The sequence below is a fragment of the Pteropus medius genome, unplaced genomic scaffold (assembly GCF_902729225.1).
Source record: "Pteropus medius unplaced genomic scaffold, Ma_sr-lr_union100, whole genome shotgun sequence".
Classification (NCBI taxonomy): domain Eukaryota; kingdom Metazoa; phylum Chordata; class Mammalia; order Chiroptera; family Pteropodidae; genus Pteropus; species Pteropus medius.
Genome location: NW_024344240.1, coordinates 15,631,471 through 15,649,018, shown reverse-complemented (window position 1 = coordinate 15,649,018; position 17,548 = coordinate 15,631,471). Strand labels below are relative to the sequence as shown.

Genomic DNA, 17,548 nt, shown 5'->3' with positions numbered 1-17,548 from the left:
TCGCCAACGCGCGAGGTATTTCGTACGTCCGCGGGCGGTGCCAGGTGAGCTCCCGCCGAACTGAGAGGCCAAGGAGGGACAAGCCGCGCCTCGCGCTCAGCGCCAGCAGCGACTGCAGGTTGTTAAGCTGCACCCTCCGCGGCCCGCGCGCTCCCTCATGGCCTCCTGCGGGTGTGCGCCCAGAGCCCCCTGGCTAGGAGACGCGTTAGGCCTGATGTGTCCAACTTCTGGGGCATTCACAGTGCTCTGACCGCTCCCCTTCGTCTCTACCCCTCCTTCCCACTCCAACCCCCCATTCTCTCACGCCCCCAACGCGCCACAGCCCCAACTCGCTTCCCCGGGGCTCCGGAAGGGAAGGAGGCGTGTCCGGAGCAGGCGGGAGGGAGCTATATAAAAGTGCTGGCGGCGCTCTGGCCTGGGCTTCAATCGCCGCCTTGAGCCGGGACGTGGATCGCAGCTGGCAGCACGGGCCGTGGAGTGGGCGCTGCGCTAGGACTGCCCAATGCGTGGACTATCTGCAGCCGCTGCTCGTGCAATATGCTGGAGCTCCAAAACAGCTAAACGGAGTCGCCACACCGCTGCCTGGGCTGGATCACAGCGCAGCCTTTCCTTATGAAGAAGACACAAGTGAGTAGGGCGCGCCCCGAAGCTCTCTGGCTCTCCAAGAAAATCGCGCCCGGAGGCCGGTGCTTCCCGGCACTGGCTACCTGGGCGTGCGGGGCTGTGCCCGCGGGACCAGCCAAGAAGGTGCGGGGAGGCGGGTGTGGCGTGCGAGTCGGAGCCGCCCGGGCCGGGTGAGCCAGACAGAGGAGGAGTGGGAATGAGAGGGAGCTGGTGTCAAGTTTGCAGCCGCAGCCGTTAAGTTTGGAGCTGTCAAGTTGAGAACTGCAGTTTCTGTAAGGAGGAAGGATCTGCTCTTTGGCCGAAGAGTTTAAGTTATCATGGGGAGGCATGTCTTTGCACGGGAGACATTTTCCCGTGGATTCCGGGGTGTTACCGAACAGCTCCCTGTACGCCACACTTGCTCTGCAACCTAGACTTTTGTGCAGCCCCCAAGTGGGCGCGGGGCTCGTGCCGACGCGGGTGCAGCGGCGGGAGCAAATCTCACCCCGAGTTTCTTGGCGGCAGAGCTCGGTGGGGCGGAGAACCTGCCCAGCCAGCCTGGAAATACTTGGCTCCCCGCGGCATTTGCCGGGTTTGAGGCTCTGAGTGAGATCTCTAGAGAGCTCTAGATGGGGTAGTACCTCCACATTTGCACCCACCTTCTTTCATCACAGAAGAGAAAGGTCTTTTTTTTTTTTTTTTAATGGGCACCTCTGATGATAGTTATTGAGGTAATCCCCAGTGCTGCTAAATTGTGCATTATACAGAAAACACTGGGTAAAGCACTGCCCAGGGGTACAATTAGATTTTTTTTTTTCCCTTGAAGCAAATGTGTGTCTTGTTCAGAAAGGGCCGCCACGCTACTCCCTTCCATAGTTCTTTTCGCGGCTGTAGTTGTTGCCTCTTTTCTCCCTTTTGGAATTGTTCTGTGTATCTGCTGCGGGTTGGGTAAGGCTTCTCTTTCACCTCCCCAGAGGTTCTATCCGACATTGCAATTTCTGAAATGTGTTGAAGGGGTAGAAGTGTTTGAGATAAGAGGGAAATTGGAGGTTTGTACAAGTCATCAGTCTAGAATAAAGGCATCCATGTGGTGGAAATGCTTTATTAAATGACCTGCTTCGTATCGTGTTTTAAATAGATGTCTAGGTTTGGGAAATGTACACACTCAAGGAAGTAGGAAGAACTGAGCTGGTTGCACCGTGTGAAAAAGGGCAGGGGAAAGGGGCAGAAAGATTTGTGTAGTTTCTAGGGCAGCAGCCTAAGACAAAGAGGAGCAGAGTGCAGATCCCTCTCTTGCATGCACGTTAGTTTATAGGTAGAGCACTGAATGCCACACTTGGGATCACCACAGTGAACTGTTGAAATGCAAGTGTTAAAGACTTTGGCAACAAAAGAGGAGTTTTAATGTAATTACTTGATTTGTAATAAAGTAATTTGTAACAAAGCTTTCTGCTTTGAGGAATAATAAGCAAGGGCGGGGAACCAATTTCTTGTTACCGTAGCATCTGCCCACTTGCATGGTAGCCGTGAGGGCTGGATGGAGACACCGTTACCTGCTAGTTGAGAAAAAGAGCGTAAACTTTCCTATTTAAACAAGAACACTGGAGACAGATCAGGTTAATAACCAACACTCCAAAGGGGGCGATGTACTGTCATGTCACTTTGAGAGTCAGTAGGATTGATGATCCTTGCACCCTTGCTTTGCGAAACAAATGTGAGCTCTGTAATCTCTTTTACCACTTGTAAGTCGGATTACATGGAATAATTCCATTGAAAACTAGAAAGAGGTCAATCTAGCCTGAAACTCTATGGCATTAGTGACTCACTGCTGCCGACCAGGGACATTTGAGACAGCTAAGTATTTTAGAAATGTGACCTGCTCGGACCAAGTTAAAGTGCAAGCCCTTTGGGGGAACTTGCTGATGTTAAAGGACTTGCAGGCATAGGAGGGCAGTACCCTTGTTGAATGAAGACATTCATTGCCTGGGATCTAATGACCATCAAGGTTTTCTTTAAGGATACTTCTAGCAATTCCACATTCTTGCCATGGAAAAGGGGGATGCAAGAAATAGCATGAAATCAATAAAATAATTGGTGGAGATAGGGGAGGGGGATTAGATTCTCATTCATATTGCTAAATTTTCTAATCTAAAAGTTACAAAGAAATTTTCTGTGCAACTCTGAATGGAGAGTAGCACAAGGAAATCAGATGCTCAGGAGAAAGATGAATCGTCCTACTGAATCTAATATAATCCTTGCCAAGAAGGGAGATCTATCAAATCAATAGTTTAAATGGTCATTTATAAAGATAGCATCAATACCAGAGTTCTATTTTAAGACAAACAGAACTATATTCTCCTGTTACCCAAGATGTAAAATGAGAATTTGATAATAGTAATAATAATAATAACTTGAATTATGCAGCTCTCCAAGAATCAACGGTACACCAGGCATTCTGGCTTGTCAATCAAGCTAAATAAGTGTGAAAATTCCATCAACAGCCACTTGGGGTTTGATAAATGATCCTTTTATTTATTTAGCATGTGTGATGGACTTCAGTATTTGGGAAATAATTACATGGGCAGTAGTCAGTTGTAACAATAAATTTAATCACTTCCACAGGAATGAATGCATTTTGCGTTTTCAGATTTCTGATTGCATTTTATTCATATTGTGTGGATTTACAGTTTCTGAAGGGAATTGTGGCTCTAGTTTAGAGAGAATATCTATTTCAATATATAATCTTTTATTTTCAATATAATACTCTGATACACTAGTATATTAAATAACAATTGGGCAGCATATTTTTGCAAGACTATTTTTTAAAATGCTGTCATTTTAATGGGCCTGACACTATGCTTATTGATGTTGTACTTACATTTTAGTTTTGAGACGGTTTGTACACGTTTTCATGACTGCTGTCAGAAATACTAAGAAAAATTCATCTTGCAAACAGTGTAGAAAAGGCCAACTTAGGAATACATCAGTTTTAATAGAAGCAGCAAATAGAATGCTTGTTAGCTTTTGTTATTCCAAGAAAACAACTCTTTTGACTGTGTGAAGTTCATCTGGGTGATGGATGATGTAATTTTATAGAAAAAAATTAACATTTATGAAAAGAGCATTTTTTCACCTTGTCCTTAAAATCACTCAATTTGGAATGTGTGCTTTGAATAATTCTATTTTGTGTCGCTTTTAATTTATACATTCTGCCAAGATTTTAAAACTCAAGTGCTAAGTCAATTACATTTAACATAACACAAGGAAAATAAGCATATGGAAATCTGAAGGCCTGAGCCAAACCAATTAAAATTGCTAAATTTTATTTATGTCTAACTGCTGATTTGAACAGAGCAAATTGTGAGTCACATTTGTTCTTTAATGATAGGTGATCGAAATGTTTTCATTGCCAGAAATAATAAAGATGAAATAATCTTTTCATCACCATTTGGCTAGTATGAATATTGGAGATCTTACACTTGGTCCATCATTGAAGCCCACTCCATGAGTGCTTCCTCATCCATGTCTAGGGAGCACCTCAGATATAGTGGAAAGATCTTACATTCTAATTCCCATGTTACCAATGTTGAGACAAATAACCATAGGCAAACGGTTAAACTCCTTGGGAATTCTGTTGTGTAACCTTTCCAATGGTTATAAAATATTTATAAAGAGTTTTCTCACACAGTGGTTGTAAGGACTGAAGAAGATTTTATATATATCTTTATCCCAGAAGAGTGGCTTACTGTAGTTATAGTCTGAATATTTTGTCCCTGAGAAGAGAATTGCCTTCCAGCAATTCTCTGACTTAAAACCTAGAGAAAAGCTATTGCACATAAACGATGCTTAACCAAGAAAGCATAAAAGCCAAGTTTCCATAAATCTGAATCTGTGGATTCAGTACCTCCTATTCAGATAGGATGATATCTGTTCATAGGCGATAATGAACACACATCAAACTAGGATTGTGTGAAAACAAAGGCTACATGTGGCATGAAGGATGTTAAATTCTTTAAAGTTTTCTTTAAATGTGAAAAGGAATGAGAGGATTAAAATTGAAAATAGAACTAGAAAATGGAAATATTATCACCATATCTGATTCACTTCCATAGTTGCACACTCTTGCTTTCCAAGTTCCCCTTGTATGATTCTGAGATTTTATTTTAGGCTAGGGACTTAGTCAGCTTCCTATCCCTGGTGTTCTTACACTTGCTCTTCTGAGTGAAGCCATGCATTCATTTCTGTAGAGTGTCTTTATTGTCTTTCCCAGGCAACTGCATTTAACATTTTTTTTTCCAGTATGCAAGTTTGGGAATTTTTTTTTTTTTCTTTTCTTGATTACTTTAATGTTCTCATTTGTAAATCAGGGTGAGATATTTGGAAATAAATTTCTGAGGAATGATCTTTTGTTTTTGTTTTCTAGTACATGAATCACAAGCAGCTACAGGAGACTCTGGTTTTGGTATGTCACCTGTGTAGTCAGAACAATTTATAAAACAAATTGAAGCAACACCAGGATGCTTTGATAGTATATGCTGTTTTCAAGTTTATTTTGTACAGATTTTGTCTCATAGAAACCTTTGATTGTAGCCTTACTCATTTACAGATGCAACAAAATGTTCGTGCCTTTTCACTTAATTATGGGCACACTAAAAACTGTTTACAGGCACTGGGAGTTTGAGAGAATTGTCATTATACTATCTCTATTCTGTCCAGAAAAAAAAGTGATTTCCTTATAATGTCTTACAATTTTCTTATATTTTGGCCTCGTGGTTCTTTTTTTAAGATCATATTATGTGTCATCTAAAGGAAAGCTGTTCTTTATGTAACTCTGTCTTTTGGCTACATTTTACTGTTTTTCTTGGCTGCCACATTGACTTGGATATTAGGGGATGGGGTTCTTTTATTAGATCAGATATTAAGTTGTAGGACTTTGGGAAGGTATTTGAATACCTCCAAAACTCAGTTTTCTCAACTGAGAAAATCTTGAGGGTAGGGCTAGGTGATTTCTGAGTGCCTTCCAGTTCTAAAATTTTCGATTTCTAAGGTACTAGTCAAATAGATGTTGAACCAGATGACATTTAAGCTTCCTTTGGTTCTGAGATTTATGTAACCATTGCTTTGGTGTGAAGACAAATTATAACCATTGTTTTGTAATTATGAATCAGCGAATGGGAGGAGATGGAGATATGAATTTTGACTGCTCTGTACTTTTAGCTTTTTCACCTGGTAATTGATTATGTCTCTATAACAAGAATGGGATTCACACCTTCCTCTTTTAGCAATGTCCATTGATTGTTGAAGAGGATCTTTATTTTTTCTCATCAGATCTGTAAGTTCTCTAAGTGAGGAAAATCATAAGACAAAGTCAGCCAGAGGAGATAAGCTCACAAAAGGTAATGAATGCCTCCCTCTCTTTGCTTTTCTTTTCTGCTCCTGCAGTCTCCAATGTGTGTGCATGCAGTGGCAATGGAGAGAATCTGAACATGTAGTAGAAAGAGCATTAGTGGGGAGAATCAGAGGAATGGGTACTGCACTTGGTTCTGGCTCCAGTGCCAGTCGCTGAGTCTTAGTCTTGGGCAAGTCTTGGGCAAGTCTTGGGCAAGTCACTGAATCTTTGTAGTATCTCTGGATCACACCCTAGAGTTAATCCTCAGAAGATAGTTGGTGGGGGGAGGGTCTGTAGCTGGAAACAGAGACTGGATAAGGAGGGAGCAGCCCTTCTGCCTCAGGGAAAGACAGTTTCTGTGGAAGGCACTTTGTGGAGGATTTTTGCAGGTCCAGTACCATCTTGCTCTGGATTTTTACAAGTCCAATAACTGTCTCTGGAACGTGTCTCACTTACCTCCTTTCCTTAGCTTCTCTCTAGGACTGATATGAGTTGAGAGTTGGGGCAAGCCCAGCTGCAGATTTTCTTTAGTAAGTTAGAAGTCATGACAGCCCTTTTCTTGTTGTCGACATGGGAATATTCAAAGAGCAGCTGGACCTCTCCTCCAGCCCAGAGACCGTGGATTCCTCAGAAAATAGAGCGGTAGCAGTGACAATAATGCTGTTTTCCTCTAGGCATAGGCAGAGTGTAGTGAGCTACCAATGAAAACAGAGTTCAGAATTGAGGCGATGATCCAGACAAAAAAGCAGTAGCTATCTCTTGGTTATCTGGATGCAGGAATTGAACATTCGACTTTACAGGTGTAACTGTTGCCTTGGGGCTTTGAGTGCTGCTGATTAGAATGTGGTCTTTATGGGCACAGTTAGGGTGTTTTTTCTGTGTTCTGGGCACACAGACAGCAGCTCAAAAATTGGGCAGTGGCCTTGCAAAGAATGCCTTTGCTCTCTAAGGCGACCATACAAAAGGGCGCAAAAGACGAGAGCAAGAGCAAAAGCCACTATCAGCACTCACTTGAAAAAGCAAACCTCCGCCTCCTTCACCTTTGCAGAAAGGGCACCCCAAGTGAATAATGGACTCCTGCTGCAGACCTGGGAGGAAAGAGCATAGCAGGGGTGATGTTGCATTTGTCTTGTTTACACATACTCTGTTGCCCTTTCAGGAGCAGAAGTTCATCTTAACAAAAGCCCTGTGGGTGCTTGAAACTTTTGCCTCTTTTTCACCTTGACATTAAATCTCTGAAGCCAAAGACCTTTCTATTTAGTACATCTCATAATTGGCGAGTTTCTCTTAAATGTGCGTGTTTGAGTAAGCCAGGTCACCTCTAAAAATTACAATTTAATAATGGCAGTCTATTGTGAGGGCCCCCCTTGTGCTGAGTTTTCCACTGTTCACTTGGAACCTCTTTCTCAATGTCCTTTTAGACTACTGCCTTGCGAAAACACATAGATTCCTTGATTTCCAAGAGTGTTGCAGAGAAAGTAGGTTGTGTTATAAAGACCTTGCTCCCCTCCTGGCATGTGTTGTCCATATGGATGACTTAAAATTGATATTCACTGCAGAGCTTTAGATCAGAGGGAAGGAGGAGGGGTAGAGGTGTTTCATATAAAATCATTTCTAATGTGATCTAGAAAACCTAAGGATTGCAAAACAAACCTCAGCAGTCACACATCACTACGTTTCTTTGTAAACCTACAATTGAACGCTTCTGAAATAGTCGACACACTAGAGATTTACCTTTTTCGTGACCAACTAAAACCTCTGTGATTGCTCTGGCTGTTTTAGAAAGCTACTCCGGCCCTACCCAGAGATCTCTGTCTGATGTGTTCTTTTAGACTGAGGACTGACTCTAATACACGGCATTCTACTGCTTGTTAGAAATGGTCACAGTGCAGGGGCATGGCTGGTGCTTTCTGCCTCCAGGTCGTCCAAAATGGGCACCGAAATGCATGGATGATAAAGGAGTTAAAAAACATTCATATAGGGAGGTATTAGCATAATGTTTTTAATATTGGATGAAATTCTATGTAGAAAAGTACAGAACTACAAAGTAGGGTTTTATACATTGTTTTTACAACAAATTATAAACATAAAAAAAAAATTCTTAACCCTTGCCCAAGAAAGTATTTTTAAAACTTCAGTACGTTTGTTTATAATGTACCGTAGCCATAGTACTCTGTATCTTTACAGTACTTATAAAATAGTGGACTTATTTTTTGTCCCCATTTGAAACTTAAATCTTTTTTATTGTTAAAACAATTCAATAGACTTTTAAATCTCAAATGATTTGACCATTTATTGTTCTACTTCTGCACAAATGTCACACATAAATAATTCACCTTGAAGAAATGAAATTTACTGAAGTAAATAGGTATGTGTCCAAACCTAACATTTAAATGTATAGCCATTTTAAAAAACTTTCATCATTGTTTTATAAAATCATATCACCCTGATAATAAAATCATGCCAGAGTGGCACTCAGTAGAAAACAGTACCAAGATTAATTAATTCGTAGAACTTTTCTTCTGGGAGGTAGGTATGATTTTTTTAAGTCCCATTTTACAAATGAAGAAACTCAGATATGGTCTTTCCCCTGCCAACTCCAAGTGTTTATTGCCAAGATTAGCACCCAAAAAGATTTAGCTAGCACAGCCACAGTGCATTAGTGTGGCTTATTCCGTACCTCAAAGATACATATTCTGTTTACAGGAACATTGGATCAAAAACAAATGCAATTCAGATATTAAAAACAGCTGCCAGTAATAGAATTTAGACAACAAAAATTTTATGATTCTAGTTGCCTAGCAGAGTGGTTCGTATTAGATACTCAATATGTTATGGAAGAAATAAATTCCTGATTTAGGTTATTAGGTGCTGATACATTTTTTAGAAGCTTTTAAAATTATTTATTTATTTATAAACAGAAGGCAAATTTTAACTTACCATACTGGGTCTGTTATACACACAAATGTGTTTGGTTGATGCTTTGTTCACCACTCACAGCATTATTTTCAGTGAATGTGCAACATCATTTACTAAGCAAAACAAAACTGGAAGCCGTGTGAGAAAACAAAATATTGGATTGCATTATAGATCAAATGTAGTATTGGTTCTGCCATGTACTAGCTATGTGACCTTCAATAAGTGTTTCTCTCTGAACTTTACTTTCCCAATCTTTAAAATGGATGGAGAAATAACTACCTATTCGTAGTGTGGATTTGATGATGAAGTCACATCGACGAAGGGCACAGTGACTTGCATTTAGTAAATAATCATTTCCTCCTCTGCTAGAACAGTGAATCATGAAACATTACAGCAGATAAACAGGCTGTAAGAAATAAATTCATTGTTAGCAATTCCTGCCTTTGGCTCTAGGGCTTGCATGAATAAATGAATTAAAAGAATCCTTCGAGATTAATACCTTAACTGACTTATTTATATGTTATCTACCTTCTTTAACACTCATAAATACTCTTAGCAAATTAAACAAATTTTCCCCCAATTTTATCTCCTTTACCTTTCTTCTTTCTGTGAAAGGAAATAGCTATTCAAAATAGGCCAAAAGACAAGCAGCCTAAGAAAAAGAGCAGCATATTGAATAAGGAAATAATAAGACTAGTTAATGTTAATACTATCTGTTGATTACTCACCACAGATGAGGCACCATGCCACAAACTGCACAAGTATATCTCATTTGATTCTAGCAAAAAAAAATTTTATAAAGTAGATACTATTGTCGATATCATTCTTTTTTTTTTTTAACAAATAAGGAACCTAAAGTTCAGAGAGATTAAGAAAATTTGCCCAAGATTAAAAGGAAAAAAAAAAATGCAAGTAAATGGAAAAGCTTGGATTTTAAGCCAAGGCTGTTGAGTTGTAAAATCTAAATTCCACTTAACCGCTTTACTAGAATGCACCGTGTTTAGGAATACATACATACATAATCTGTATGGCTTGAGTTTTGTTTTTCTTTTTAACTTGTGTATGTAGAGATGATGGTTTTAGTCCTATACAGGAAAGACTGAGGCAGGCAGAGCTGAGTTTCTGGGGAGTGACAGGTTGCTTCTGACCCAGGTTCCTCAGTCCTATCCTGGAGTGTAAATGGTTGGGAGGAACAGTAACACATACACAAGTCAGGGAGCCTGGGCCTGGTCACCAGCCTCTCCCTACTCGGGCTACTTAGTTGTCAAATGACCGTTGTGAAGGAGGCCCCTTATAAACTGTAAAAAAATGCCACTCTATGGAATTAAGAATTACTGCCAAAACCTTGATGTTTTTTGAATAAAAATGGTACTTTTGTTGGCAGAAGGCAGGTTTTAAAATATTTTAACATTGTTTCAAAATAATTTCTTGGAGAAAAAAGATGCTTCAGGGATCACTTTAATCAATTTGCCCTGACCCTATTTTCATGCTGTTTTCAATGATGATGTTGAGTGTCTGTGAGCATATTAGAAAACTATTTAATAACGATGTCTTTATGTTTACATGTCTGGCTTTTAAAACTACCAGCTATTTAAGTTATGACCTTAGCTTTGCTATTCCTTGTCTCCAACTGCATGAATAGTGAAAATTCATTTTCTGTATTGACGCTATGATTTTTTAAACAAATGACTGTTGGAGTGCCCTTGTCAGCAGCATTGCTCGTAACTTATCAGTTTAGTGGAAATGAAAGTGTTAGCTAAAAAGTCCTGGTATCATCTCAATGCAGGTGTAGGGGATAACACAGCAGACGTGATGAACCTGAACATCAGTTCTGAGTCAATCGGTTTTCATATATTATCTAATCTAATCTTTGTAGTCTTCTGACTATGTCTATTACCCTTATTACCCCCATTATATATATGAAAGTTAGACAGCGTCTTCCATTCGCTCAGCCCAAAATCCTCTCAGCCTCAGTTTCCCCATCTGCCAAACATGGAGAGCAATAGTACATTTCTCAGAGGTGGTTATGAAGACTAAATGAAATAATCCTCAAAAGGCTCTTAGTCCAGTGCTTGGCACATGAGAAATACTAAATAAACAGTTACTGTTATCATTAGCATTAAGCAAGGGGTAAACTTGTCAATAGCGATGACTCCTTACTTAATGAAAGTGACTTTAATTGTAAAGTCTTTACTGTCAGAATGAAAGGGAAAGCTGAAGCAATTTATCCAAATAACCGAGGCTTCAAATTCACTTTAGTCCTGAATAATTTGTTTTCATTTCCTACTATAACAAAAACTGAAAAAGAGCTAAATGTGTATAATTGTAATCACAAGATAGTTTACCTAGAGCAAAGTTACTTCTTTCTATTGTGTACCCAAGGTCACAGAGCTAGTACGTGGTAGAGCTGGCTTCTGAACCAGACGATCTGGGACCAGAGCCTACACTCCTAAACTCTAAGCTTTACCTGGAACTGGGGGGGCCGAACATGAGGCCTTCCCATGAGTTGGTGAGTGATTCCTACTTTTTCCTATCTGGGAGAAATCGTTTTTAGCATCCACAGAAATATAGCCACTTGTCAAAGGAGAATGGAAAGAGCATGGCTTTTGTGTCAAAAGCAGCTAGGTTTTACCTCTGGCTCTTGACTCTAGTTTGCCAAGAGATTTTAGGCAAATTATTTAACTTTGCTTAACCTTTTCTTACCTGAATTTCCACTTCTGTAAAATGGAATAATAATACTTTCCAGTTTTTCTCCCTCCCTCTTTCTCCTCCCTTTTCCTTCTCCCCCGCTCCTTTTCTTGTTCCTTCTCATACCTTTTTAACCTAGAAATAATATACTGTATACTTACTTTGTGATTGGCACTCACAGATTTGTACTATCATTAAAAAGTATTTCTGACTTTTTTTTTATTGTGAAGAGATGTTTATTGACTTGTTCAGTATAATACACAGTATAGAAAACTCAAAATAAAACCCGTGATATAAATGTCACTATAATTACATAATAATTCTTGTTTTCATTAAAGTTTGTTGATAAAATTATTGACAAATTTGTATTCTTGATCAATGTTCAGGAAGAGTAGATGGTAGTATTTTCAAACTTAACACATGATTTCCAGCTATACTACTAAGCCCTAAATTGTATTTGTGTAAAGCGTTTGACCTGTTGGCCTCTATAGACACTCAAAGGAGCTTGGACTTTGGAATTAGAATGTAGCTGAAGCCCCAGCTGTTATTCACCAAGACCATGTGCATGTTATTTACTTTTTTTTTCTAGGCCCCAGTGTTTTCATATGTATAATGAGGTAATGAGGATAATAGACATAGTCAGAAGAATACAAAGATTAAATTAGATAATATATGAAAACCGACTGACCTAGAACTGATGTTCGATAACTCGTATCTCTGATCTTTAGATACTGGCATTGAGCTATGCCAGCAGATAGATCAGTATGCATGAAGCTGTCTACTTGTCAGTCTGTTGCATTTGTTTGATGGTTGTAATAATTTAAAACCTGTGGTCATTGAAAAGCCTAGAGAGATTATGGGTGGTTATGGGAAATGGGGTTGTGTAACCATGAACTGAGATTAGTGAAGGGTCTGAATCGAGGTCAGCATTGCCCTTTGAAACAAAGGATGCAGAAACACATCTTGGCTGCCTTACAAGTAATTGATAGAGCAGTGCTCTAGAGATTGGGTGGTTCCAGTTAAAGGTCATAGTATTATTCTAAGCCTTGAGTAATGAAAAATTGAAACTTTCTAAATACATGAAAGCTTCTTGTTTCTTAATATTTTCCAAAATGAGTCTCAAACTGCTTTATATATGGTATGTGTTAATAGCTTTGCAGACTCATAGATCTGGACTCACCTCTTCAAATTGAATGACTTTAAGTCACTTAATTCTTTTAACATTCTGATTTTCTCGTTTGTAAAATGAGGTTTATAATAGTATCCACCTCCTGTTTTTAAGGATTAAACGAGCCAATAAATACATGAGAAGGATTAGTACCATGCTAGATACCTAGAAAACCTAGGTAAATGCCTAGGTGCTGTCAAGCAAAATTCGTTTTCCTATTCACAGTTTTTTGTTTGTTTGGGGGTGGGAAGCGAGCATGTGTTGAATTTAATTAAATGTGTAGGATCAGCAGTTTGGGATTGTTTTCATTATGAATTCAGGTTTTATTTTCTTATGGGTGATTGTGTTTAGAGTCTAAAGACTTGACTATCCAGGTTAATCTTCAAGTAAATTTTATATCAATCAAGACAGATGCCAAATTACCAAGCATTCCATTCTGTGACAGAACAGTAAACTGTTATGTTCCTTTTGATGGAGTACTGACTTATTCAAAGCACTTTGAAAGACAGAAAACAGCTCCTGTTTTCTGACATTGTATAATTTGAAGTCTGTTTCTAGAAGTTTCTTGACTGAATCTTTGACTCTTGCTACATCAACAATTAAGTTACCAACCCAGAAATATATGAAGTAATTTTGAGTTCCGTTCAGAGTAGGATCTAACTTGAACAAAGACGGTAAAACCAAGAAGTATAATATCCTTTAAATATTGAAAAAGAAAAAAAAAAATAAGTCCATTCTTTTAAGGCCCAAAGGAAAATGGGACAGAATCACTGGCATGGGTTATTTTTATAGTTGCTGAGGAGAAGAGCTGGATTACAAAGAGATAGGTCTGCATCTTTCCCTGAAAATGTGTGCCCTGGAATTTGAGGGGTGATGCCGGAAAGTCTGAAGAAGAACTTGCTGACAACACATGTTCTAGATTAATCTGTGTGGTGTTGATACATGGTTTTAGTCCCCATGAGGACGTTTATTTCATTATCCAACAAAACGAATAGTGAATTCTGTAATTTTAAAGATTCTCTCTAATGCATACAATCTAGAGTTATAATGGAATTTGACCATGTAACTACCATAGTTAAAATCCTCCAGTGACTGCATTGCCTGCAGTATAAAGTCCAAACCCTCAACAGTTATACAAAGTTGTCTGTGATTTGGTTAGTGCTCATGTCCACCACTCCCTGAATGGTAAATTTCATTGCAATGTCACCTAACTATGAGCAGTGGTACAGTGACATACCCACCACACTGCCCTTAGTCTCAAGGGCCCTAACAGCCTCTCCAGTTGTCCAGCCAAGATGGTTCTTCCTCTTGGAAGCCCTCCTTAATATCTGTTTTCCCTTCTTCCTCGCCGCTACTCCCTCTGTTTACTGATCTTACCTCTGCTCCTATAGCATTGAAAAATTCTATACTTAAAACATACTGAAATTATCTTTTTACTTACCTGGCTAAATTGCCTTATGTTGTCATCCCCAGCTGGTGGCACAGCTACAAAATCTTGGTAAAGATCTTCTGAACCGAATTATGAGTTAATGAATCATGCCAGATGTATTTTTGACTGAATCTTTTACTGTCAACATTCCAAACGTTTATCAGCATTCTAAGCATGGATCTGGGTACTTAGCAATTTTATGCCTACTGACCTCAGTTGATATTTGGGGTGACAGCAAGGAGAATGATTTGGAAGGTAGGAGGAGCTTTAGAACCTTACTATTATGCATTGATGTCGATAAGAAATAAATATAACTGTGCATGCAGTTCAAATACAATTCTGTTGGAGAGAGAGAGAAATGATAAATGAGCCGCTTGGGTTACAGCAGAGAGTGGAGACCGGGGATTCAAAAGAGATGAGGGTGGAACAAGTTGCTGGCCATCTCTAAGGAAATAACACAGTGGTTGAATGGTAAGTGCCAGTTGGTGCTTGCTAATTCACGATGTGTAAAGGGTTTATGAGCCAGAAAGATTTTAGGACATAGTACTATCGATGATGATAAAGACAGTGCTGGTTCCAGTGCTCATTTGATGTGCCAGGTCTTGAGCTAAGTGTATTACACCCTTTACTTACCCTAATTTTCTCCACCCGTGAGGGTGGCAGTGCCATTATTCCATTTTATGAAAGAGGAAAGTGGGCTTAGAGAGGTTGAACAAGTTGCTCAGCATTTTACAACTAGTCAGCCTTAAACCTGATCCGTGTGCCCACCTCAATCCCTTGCTTGATGAGGTCATCTTCCTTTTTAAAATTTTTGCCTAGATAAGATGATTTTCTTGATACATATATAGTACATGGGTTCTTCCTCTCCAGCTCACCCACCTTAAGATGCTTCCTTTCATATTTTCTTTCCACCATTTGTGTAGGATAATAGTTAGGCAGTGCAATGGAGAAGGACAGCATGTTGTGTAGTTTTGGATACTGATGTGTATAATCTTCAGAAAGTGATGAAAGACAGTTATGACAATATGAGAAGTTTTACAGCCCAATCTGGATGGCATTTATGGATTTAAGACAGATGTGGTTAAGAAATGTAGCCAAAATGAAGTTTTGGTACTTAAGATGAAAGGTATATTTAAATGTGGTGGAGGAAAGTTTGAGGATTAACAAGAAATGATGTTTTCATATTTCACTTGTGAAGCCACTATGTTAGTGACCCAAGGCAATAATACTACTGCTTTATAATACACTGCTCTAAAGTAACATTATATAGAGATTGTATTTTTTACAAAAGTCAGTTAAAAACTTATAAAACTCTTTTGAGCCAAGTTTTCAAAGTTATGATATTATTTTATAGTTATGCAACCTTGTAGTATGACCTATTTTATTAATTTTTTTTTTTTTTTCAAAAAATGAGGCGAGCTTCTTGGTTTTGAGTATATAACTGAAAGGTTCATATTTCTGGAAAACACCAAACATCAAGAAAGAATGACCTAGAGGTGGGCAAGTTTCAATTACATACTGTGTTGTAGGTCATGGTCAGGAGTTCACACTTCATTGTAGATGTATTGGAAAGGCATTCGGAATTTTACGCAGGCAGTGATTTTTATATTCCTAGAAGACCATACTGTTAGTATAAGTAGAAGCATAAAGGCGAAGGCTCTTTAGAGGGTCCTTGCAGTCTTCCAAGCAGGAGTGAGGGAGCTTAGTATTGATGAGATGGACAGAAGTGAATGTTTCAGGATTTATTTTGCTCTTAGAACTGATAGGACTTGACAGACGTAGACTGGATGTGGAAATAGGGGAATGGAAAGAATCAAGGATGGTGTCCTGATTTTTGGCTTGAACCTTCACACTTCCAGTCTGGAAATGACATTACTAGGGATGCTTGTTCTAGGTATGGTTGAAAGGACACCAGTGCTAAGTGTAGTGCTAGTTGTCAGGTACTACACCAAGTGCCTTAACATACATAACTCTGTTGAGACCTCAATAAGGCTGTGAGGTGGGTTCTGTTACTGTGCACATGTTATAGGTGAGGAAACTAAAGTACAGGAAGATGAAATAACTTTCCAGAGGTCACAAGGCTAGTCAGCGGCAGAACAGAGATAAAAACTTGGGCAGCCTGATTCAAGACTCATTGCCTCCCGACCCCCCACTCAATACTGCTTCTCTGGGCACGAGTTAAACACACTGTGTTTTCTAAAGCTGTTTTGGATTTATTACTAAAGCTAAAGTTGACTTTTGAAACTCTGCAGTTGAGGTTAACATTCACTCATTGCCCAAACAGTTTGGCCTCACTTTTGCACCAGGTGGAGATGAGCCTGCCTGCTTTGGGGGACCCGACCGAATCCAGGATCAGGGGCCAGTTTCATAACCTGTTTTCATCACTTTCCCGTACTGATCTTGAATCTATGGAATTGTGACATTTGTTGTTAGTCGACAATGAAAGGATTAGTAATGATGATAAAATAATAACTGTAGCATTAGCAAGTCATGTCATGACCTGTAATGTGCCATTCCTGTTGTAGGTGCCTTATATAACATTGTCATATTTCATCTTTTCAAAAATCCAAAGAAATAATATTCCACAAGAGGCTCAGAGAGGCTCAGAGAGGCTCCATAATTTGTTTGCGGTTTCGGCGTGAGACAGAGCCAGAACTTGAATCTGTGTCTTACTTTCCTGACGTTCTTGTATTCTAAACATTTTCTCTTTCATAAGCAACGACCTTGGCATTTTATTGTGTTTCAGGTGTTAGGTAATCCAGAGAAACATGTCCTGGGTGTATAAACGGGAACTGCTTTTCTGTGCTTCAAGAGTAGAATTGCATTAACAGTCCCATGGATTGCCAATTAAAAATTGCTCTTAAAAATATTTAACATGGTCCTCATTTTACAATTTGAATTTTGAAAGTTTAGACTAACCCTTATGAGAAATAAACACTTAGTAACTTGGGTTCTTTTCTCCTAGTATTGCTGAAGGTTTAGTTGCAGAAAATACAATCCACTTTAGCTAGTTTAAGCAGAATGAGATATATTGAAATGTATTTGATGGCTTATAAAACCACTGGGAGGGCTAGAGGAATAGGCTGAGTTTCCAGAACACTGTCATCTAGAACCCAGTTAAGTCCACTGCTGTCTGTAAAGTTGCTACAGCTAGTACAGGAAGCTGTGACTGCTACTGCTTGCATGGTCTCACTGCCCCCACTACCACCCAAGAAAATGCTGGTTCTGATGCCCATTCAGTGTACCAGGTCCTGAGCTACGTGTATTACACACTTTATTTCTCCTTATTTTCTCCACCTATGAGGGTGGCAGTGCCATTATTCCATTTTATGAAAGAGGAAGGTGGGCTTAG

At 39.3% G+C, this 17,548-nt stretch overlaps 1 protein-coding gene across 3 annotated transcripts in view; it reads left to right on the top strand.

Moving 5' to 3' along the window:
* The first annotated feature begins 366 nt into the window (after window positions 1-366).
* The window catches only part of KITLG (KIT ligand), an 83,512-nt gene continuing 66,330 nt past the window's right edge, over window positions 367-17,548 (top strand). The window contains exon 1 of one of the 3 annotated variants that reach the window (XM_039869011.1): window positions 367-627. In XM_039869011.1, coding sequence (XP_039724945.1) covers window positions 613-627 — 15 coding nt within the window. In that variant the 5' untranslated portion in view covers window positions 367-612. The remainder of the gene's footprint in view (window positions 628-17,548) is intronic. The other 2 variants (XM_039869009.1, XM_039869008.1) reach the window with 2 other exon arrangements.